General features: G+C 42.6%; 2 protein-coding genes across 3 annotated transcripts in view; one reads left to right on the forward strand and one right to left on the reverse strand.

The window, feature by feature from the left end:
• Positions 1 to 2,294, reverse strand: part of LOC109474874 (sulfiredoxin-1-like) — a 4,948-nt gene extending 2,654 nt beyond the window's left edge. The window contains exons 1-2 of one of the 2 annotated variants that reach the window (XM_019775336.1): positions 1,841 to 2,294; positions 1,336 to 1,502 (exon numbers count right to left, since the gene is read on the reverse strand). In XM_019775336.1, coding sequence (XP_019630895.1) covers positions 1,336 to 1,502; positions 1,841 to 2,030 — 357 coding nt within the window. In that variant the 5' untranslated portion in view covers positions 2,031 to 2,294. The other variant, XM_019775337.1, reaches the window with a different exon arrangement.
• Positions 2,295 to 2,433: 139 nt separating this feature from the next.
• LOC109474866 (out at first protein-like) overlaps positions 2,434 to 8,516 on the forward strand; it is a 23,855-nt gene continuing 17,772 nt past the window's right edge. Inside the window, exons 1-2 of the mRNA XM_019775327.1 lie at positions 2,434 to 2,765; positions 7,060 to 7,194. Of these exons, the coding sequence (XP_019630886.1) occupies positions 2,550 to 2,765; positions 7,060 to 7,194 (351 nt within the window). The 5' untranslated portion in view covers positions 2,434 to 2,549. The remainder of the gene's footprint in view (positions 2,766 to 7,059; positions 7,195 to 8,516) is intronic.

Here is an 8,516-nt window from a genome sequence, read left to right on the forward strand (position 1 = left end):
CAGGCCGCCGCCATCTTTGTCACCTTTGACCTGACAGGGGGACCGTCCATTATAAAAGGGGAGGGGTGTAAGTTTTCCACACAGCAAAAGTTGCAGTGTAAAACACAGCAAAAGTTGCAGTGTAAAACAGCAAAAGTTGCAGTGTAAAACACAGCAAAAGTTGCAGTGTAAAACACAGCAAAAGTTGCAGTGTAAAACACAGCAAAAGTTGCAGTGTAAAACACCCAAAGTTGCAGTGTAAAACACCAAAAGTTGCAGTGTAAAACACCAAAAGTTGCGGTGTAAAACATCAAAAGTTGTGGTGTAAAATTTTGTACTTGTCGGCCACGGTATTTCTAGGTACAGAAGTACTAGATATTTTATTTGGATGGCCAAGCGGTGGAAGTGAAATACATGTTAACTATATAAACATTCCTAAGGAGCCATTTGACCTAATCCAAGATGTTCAAAAGGACAGGTCTCATGTTTGTGGTGTTAATTATTATTTTGTGGTGAGAGGTAACTGAAAAACAAAACCATTGCAAACATTATTACTATTACCTAAGCCCTCTTCCTGTGCAGGGTGACAGGTACATCTGCAACAAGTATTGTTACTTCCTGTCTCTGCCCAACTCATATGACCTCATGTCACTGGTCTATCTTTAGACTCTTATGGTCCTGTGGCCTACTGAGAAGGACTTTGTATCCGTTATCATACAACCTGGTGACATTAACAAAATGCAGAGGTCCCTTTTCAATACCCCTTTTCAGTTTGTGTGCGTGAGTCAGAGTCAGTCAACAAGAGGGTATTATGGCAATCAGAAGTGGCAGACTTCACCCCCTTCAATACATTCTCAGTGCTGCTATTCTTATCTGACTGTGTGTGACACTTAAAGTACATTGTACTAGCAAGGGCATTTTCAGTGAGCTTTATAGGTAACAAGCCATTAAGCAGGTAATTAACATACTACAGCCACAAACTGCATTCAGACTGACTGGGACATTGTTAGCAATTTGATATTCCATCCTCCCTACAAAAAAAAAGAAATCGGAGATTTTAGACCACCAAGTATTGGAGGGTCCCTCATGCAATCCTCAGCTTCCTGACTTCCCCCACGTGGACCTCTTATAGTATACATGTACTTGCAGACTTTAGAGACATTTCCTCTGTCTGACCTTTTGACCTGTCATTCTGTCTGTCAATCTTTCCCTCCTTTATGTGCAGCATCAACCTTCTCTGTGCAAACAGATAAGGTTACACAAACACACAGCTCAGCCACTCAAAACAATACTTCCCTAGCCAAAAGTAGAAATCTAGTTAACCACAAGGAAAGTTAATGGATGGCCTTCTCCTACCTGGATAGCTGCCATGAGGGACTGTACTTTTGTCTCGTTGAGTACAGGAGGGATGGGCCTGATGAGGATGTGTAAAGGCACCTCATGGACCTCCCCGATGTGCGCTGTCTGTACCGTCATGTCCTCCCCAAGTTCAATACCAACAGATGGAGGTGGTCTGCTCTCTCCTAGTCGGTCATAATGGACAATTAGTGGGTCATACATAATTACTTAAAAGTAGCCATGGCGACTCAGGAAGCCTTTTGTATGTATATATAACACGTTACATACAAGAGGCTTCCAGACAAGTCGCCATGGCTAATAATTTGTAAAGACACATCATATATATAACGTTTTATATAGAAATCAACGTGACACAATCAAATACAGAAGCCTCCTGCCTGTAAACATTATCCACAAGGCAATCAGAGATGGCAGACTTCTCCCAAAATGTCAGATATAGACGCACAAGACGAGTCCGAAACAAAACTTAGCTTGATGACTAATTGATATAAAATATAGGAACCTGTTTCCTCGTCTGACATGGTGCGGACCATACTCATCCTGGCTGGGACTGTCGGAGTTCGGAGAAAAATCAGCGTGGTCTGAAGCAGCACTCCGTACAAACTCAGACCCGTCCGCCTGGCCACAGGACAGGCACGTGAAGTGTGGAGGCTACGAACAAACGTCCGGATCCAAAATGAGATCTGACTCATAGTAGGCACGGATTTCCCTGGCTCATTCTGAGAGTGCAACTTTCCGCGAAACCAGGAAGTTTCACGACCTTCGACCTCGCGGAATTGACGTCATCAGTGTGGGTGGCAGGTTAGGACATCACTGATCCTGATCTCCACATAATATGACCGACACCCTTTCGGAGATTGAAAATATTCGTGCGAAAGCGATAACGTCAAAAGAAGCATTGAAGTTAGCGCCGAAAGCTAAAAGGACTCTGACGTGGAACAGAATTGAGATAAATTCATAACATGTGTTATAACAAATTGTCTACTTGTCTTTATGATCTTGAGCCGCTGTGTGGCGCTGTTGCAACATGTGGTGCAGATTACCGAAACGCCCCGAAACCACGCGCCTGGCGAGAGTTGCGCAGTTCGCGAGGTCACGAGAGTTGAGAGTGGGTTGAGTCAACAAGCGGAGTAACGTTAGAGGCTGACTAGTGCAGTTGTTTGGCGCGATGAGAGGATGTAGCGGCCGGATACGCGTCTCTGTACCGAACTATGGTTAGCCCTCGACCTGGCTGGGTGCTGGTGGTGCCGCTGCTGCTGCTGTGGGTGAGCGGTGGAGGGACCGCGCAGCTTGTGGTGAACGTACGGAACCGCGGTGGGGATGTGACTCAGGAGAGTATCATGGCTGATACCGAGCAGGACATCATCACACTAGAGTTTCAGAAGTCCGACGGGACGCTGGTCACTATGGTCATCGACTTTAAATCGGTAAGCCACGTCCCTTTCTTAAAATCCCTGGCTAGTTGGTATTACAGTATTGTCTTCTGACTCAGCTAACGTTACAACTTTAGTTAGACGAAGACCGTTTTCGCACAGGCTACGATTTTGTTTTTGTCCCAGCCACACACACTTATTTGTGCAGAACTTCCTCTCACATAGTCGGCATAATCGTGGGCCTGGAAGTCCGATTCAATTTGAGATTTGGCTACCAGCTTGCCCAGCAAGGCCCTGGGAGAACGATAAACATCTGTACAGTTCCGGCATCTGCGGGCGACCCAGCTCGACTTTTCCAGATCGGACAAACGAAAACATGTTTCCGGCCCGGAAACTGCACCAAGTTGATCGGACAGTAGACCACGCACACTGGTTCACACAGTGCTTAGCCAACGAGATAAGCAAGCAGGGACGGCAGACATTACCCTTACTGTTTTACGACCTTCCAGTCACACAGACACAAGCACCATAGCAGCACTGAGGATGGTCGACAATGCTGTATTGTGTATACAATTTGTCAGAAACAGACACAACGACAGACACAGCGACAAACCCAAAACAGTACAGTACTTTGGTCTCATTGGGATGAAGCAAATGATTATGACAGCAGTACAGAACAGTTTAGCATATTTGTACACAAGTAGTTATTCAAACCTTTAGCCTGTCCTGTTTACTAGTAGTTTACTTTGATGTGTACCCGGGCCTGGGTACCTTACTGGTTACTGAACTTTAAAGGTGGTTTTAGTTTTCTAGGTTTCCGTAACCTCTCCACCGCAAATTCATGACACCGCAAACCCTTGTATGACTGCTGTACTACAGAATTGTTTCAACCGCAAAGACAAATTAACAGCACCTGAGTCTGCCGCAGTACCATAACAAACTGTTAGGGGGCCCAAAATCTAATCACTTTGAGGTCTCATGAAGACCTACCCACATACCAAATCTGGAGACAAGTCACCTAGGCATTCTTGAGTTCTGGTGTTCACAGAAGGAAGGAAGGAAGGAAGGATACACACACACACACACACACACACACACACACACACACACACACACACACACACACACACACAGAGGCACACGCACCAACCATACCCAAAACATACAATTAATACTAACCTCCTGTCCTGGTGAAGATAATTAACAAGTTAGCTGTACTATGGGTAGGGTTTTTATATCATACTCATAGACATTATTAGGACCCACAACACTTCCTGAAGGTTTATGTTCAGAAATGGTTGCACAGTCATGGCAGTCCTATGTTGAATATCGTGCAATCATTCATTTTATTTTCTAGTGTAAATTGGCTATTGTTAGTACATACAATTCACAGAAACCACAAGTGATTTGTATAGCTGTCATCAGGGTTGTTGTCCCATTATCACCCACTGTCATTCAGGGTGCTCAGTCAAGGATGGCTACTATTATAGTACTAACGCTATTGGACGACTGACAATGCACCAATATTTTTATTTTTTTATGTCTAGTTTCCTAAACACAATACCTGCCCAGATGAACATTTATGAAAGAATGATATCAATATTTTTAGTGTACTATACGATAATGTTCACCTTTTTATTATACCATGACCTCGTTCAGTTATTTTGACAACTGTCATGATCACATTCACAAAGTTAGATTTTAAAAAAAAATTTCCACATCTTTTTTTCTTTCTCTTTGCTCGCATCATTTTTGGGGGACGCCTAGAGGATGACCTCTGTAACTAAAATGAAGTCAGCCTGAAGCACCCAGTGTTGGTGCCACCTGGGAAAAGCAATGGCACATCTTATGATTGTGGTGTGCTCGTAGTCAATTGGTTTGGTGCTCCTGTCAAGCCAGGCTGGGTTATTACATCTGATTGTAGGCATAGGTACATCAGATAACAGACCACAACCACAGAGATGGGACCTCCCTCTGACATTTCACTGGTGGAAAGGTCACTGTGATTGGCTGATTAAGTTCGCTACTTGGCATCTCTCACTGTAAAATGTGAAATGCTTGCGGTTTGTGGTTTTATGTTGCCGTTTTCTTTTTCACTCTGACCTCATGCTACAGAATCATAACATTGCAAATATGTGTTTTGTATTTCTACTGTTTTCCTAAAAATTGCACCATTAAAACCTTTCCCTCATACCATAGAATAAAACCACTGCGAAAGTAATGAAAGTAGATGCATCTAAAGGTAATTAATGTGATTTAAAACTAGTATAACCTTACCCAAGACAACTTCGAAGATTTTCAATCGTCTTAACAAAGTGTATTTTTTTAAATTTGCATAGATTTCACAATTTACAAAAGAGATCATTTTATTTCTTGTGCACTTATTCAATGTATACATTGCATGTTTATTATCATACTTAAACTTTATTATGTTATACTGTTTACCAGTACCCATTCCCTATATAGAGAGAATTAAATGTAAACATTGTAGACTGGTTAGAATGCAGGTTGGCAGTTTGTCATATATACCAGTGCCTATTATAATTGTTGTTACAATAAAGTTTGATTGGATTTTGTTTACCAGGTAATTAGGAAATTATCCCCCGCAGTTCCAAACACCTGGGAGGCCTGTTAAAGCCCCCTCTTGTTACAGTGTACTGCCTAAACATAAAAGTCTGCCCATCAGACATAGACGAGCGTCCTTCCGCTCTTTTGTGTTTGTGCCTCGCCAGTCCTGGACACTTCAATCCCTGGACTTACTGTAAATCTCCAAACTTTTGTGATGGTTTCACTTTTGTGGCCCTTTTCACCACAGGTTCCTGACACCGTGAATATCTCCTTGTTGTAGGAGTAGGACTACTAAATACTACACAATTGTTTCAAACGAGAAAACTCAATAAGTGCTGGGAAAACCTCCTTTTCCCTCCTACTGTGAAATAAAATCACCGTGAACGTAAATGAAATTAAAGTACCCAAGTCCTCAATTCAAGATTTTCCAACAGAGGAAATGATTTCTAGTGGCAGTACATGCGTATAATGTTAAGATAGGTAATTTTGGAAGACTTCCATGATTTACCTTGCTGCGAAAGCAAACTAATCTGTGTTAAGTCTAGGATTTGCTGTTACAGTTTGTCCTGACTCCTGACACTGTAGGATACAGTACATGTATGTCACATGATGAAGTACACCCAACACCCCTACCAACAAAATGGAGCATCTCTGGCGCTAATACCTATATTTACAGGAAATGCCCCGGAGCAGTGAAAGCAGAGAATGTAGAGAAGTATATATTTATCTGCACTCCAGACTAAGTGGTGTTTTGAAGAGATGAGCCCACCTGTCCATTCACTCGGACAGATCAAAGCCAGCTCGGAGTCCTTTCATCCAGCCCTGCTAGGATTGTGGGCTTTACCCCTGGGTTATTGGGAAACCCTGGTGACCAGGAGGTCATTGATTGTCAGGCACAACTTCTGTTCAAGGTCAAATGTTAATGTTTGTGAGATGTCCTTGAAACATTGTTCAACAAGAAGTCATACATGTTAAATCGCCCCTGGAAGTATTTTTTTAGAGTTTTTGTGAATGTATTGACATAAACTAAAGAGATAGTGTGAAAGATAGTGTGAATTATTCCAATAGACATACATGTATAGGACAGAAACTATGCAGGCAGAGATCTTGTAGTGGCAATCCCCAAGTGGGTATACCCCCAGTAACTGTGGGTGGACTCACTTCATATCAGCCATTTAGACTGCCAACTTGACATCAAGGTCAATCTACAGTTTCAAAATCTCCCCCCTGCTGCCACTCGGCATAACTACCTTATGAATACACAAGTAAATACACAGTGTCACAGACAAACCTGATTTGGTTGTGAGGTGTGAATGTCCTATGATGAAGTTGTTGCAGTAGACCCTTGTAAGCTCGATAATGATTTTCTCCATGATAATTGACATGGAAATATTGATGTGTTCCTATATTGTAACATTGGATACTAGTACTCTTAAGACAGGTTGGAACTATATGTGTACCTGACAATTTGACAAAGTATCCTGTGGTCTTCAATGATGATAGAAACATGATGCTTGAATAGTAAACAGAATGTTTATTTAGACTTTACAGAGAACCCATGCATCCTTTTTAAAATCAAACATGGTGCTGACTCCATGTTTTCATATTTTTCCAGTGCTAGATTATCATCATAGGTAGGTTTTTAGAAAAAGAAGAAGTTAAAAAGTTCTTTTCTTGAGTGAAGTCTGTATTTTCCAGTATTTTGAATGTAAATGATTTTGGTGGCACCCTACCAACACTAAAATGGAAGTATTGACTGATGTATAATTTGTGTCCACAGGAAGTGCAGATCTTCAAGGCACTGATTCTGGGGGAGATGGAGAGAGGACAGAGCCAGTACCAAGTCATCTGCCAAATCACAAAGTTCACCAAGAACGAATTCATCTCTTCAGACGCCATGTCAAAACTCAGACAGGTACAATTGTTTTCTTTTTTGTCTTGTCTTCTCTTTTCTTGTCCAAAGTATTGTTTTGGGTTGGTTGTCTGTGGGTTTGTGTGTATGTTGTGTGTCTGGACAGAGTAAGTTGACAGCACATAAGTTGGGAAGATTGTCAGGCAGAATGACATAAGGTTACTTGTCATGGTCATCAGACACAGGAAATGGGGTGAACTTGAAGGCCCCAGCATCTGATGCCGCAGTAAAAACTGCTTAAGCATTAGGGGTTGACATATGGTGGATTTCAGGAAGCTGAGGAACAGTGTACAGTTTGCTGTAATCATCTTTACCTTGACCCAATAAAAGGCAGTCTTACTGCCTTTATGAGAACATCTGGTTTTTACTAAAGGTACACAAAACTGTCACTGTGATATTAAAGATCCCACTTCGGACAGACCCAGGCCATATTTGTGACAGACCTCCTGAGAGATAGAGATAGGAGCTATAACTATTTACTTTACAATTTACTTTCATTGTGGATTTATTTCACTATATGCAGATTTTCACTGTAAACTTGGAGGTCTCCAGTATTCATACAAAGAAGGCATATTCAGAGTGTTGTATTCAGTGTATTTATGGTGGAGAGGGCATTGTGAAAATAGATTCTATCCAAATGTTTCCAGATTTACAGTAAGTTGCAAGAAAGTTGCCCACTGCCTCCTCTCCAGTCTGCTTGAGTGTTTTCCACCTACAGCTGACCCATGAAGAGCTCTATCCCAGAGGAAGAGTAGAGTAGCTAACATATTCCCCGGATTTCAAGGGGCTTAGAAGCTGTGTTTACTCCAGTAGGGTCCATCTACAGGCTGGGATCTGTCGGGGGTAAACATCAGGACAGAGTGTGGAGGTATCTGTGTCAGACCTGCTGACCCCTCACACACCTCCGCTCAGGTGTAATGATCGTACCAGTTGTGTTCTGGGCACGCTAATGGCCCTGTAAAACTTACATGTTCTGCATCCGCAAACCACCAAAGGCGGGAGTGTGAATGGGAAGGGTCAGACGAGGCGCGGCAAAGCCTCCTGTTTCCAATCTACCACACGAATGGGGCGCAACTATGCGGTGTGTACACACAGCTCTGTGTGGCTGGGGATGAAAAGCGGCAGTGTTGTTGTTCACAGTTCATAAGCTAATACTGTTCATGGAAGGAGGGGGACTTGTCACGACCCTGGCGTTGATAGAGTGCACTTTGCCACCCCGATGTATACACAACAAGGGGTAAAGAGCAGGGAAAAATGCTGCCTGACTTCCTAAACTTTTGCTTTTGTCATCCTCCCCCCCCCAAAAAAAAATTTCTTACTGCACC

This window comes from Branchiostoma belcheri, unplaced genomic scaffold (genome assembly GCF_001625305.1).
Source record: "Branchiostoma belcheri isolate BF01 breed outbred unplaced genomic scaffold, Haploidv18h27 scaffold32, whole genome shotgun sequence".
In the NCBI taxonomy this organism is placed as follows: Eukaryota; Metazoa; Chordata; class Leptocardii; order Amphioxiformes; family Branchiostomatidae; genus Branchiostoma; species Branchiostoma belcheri.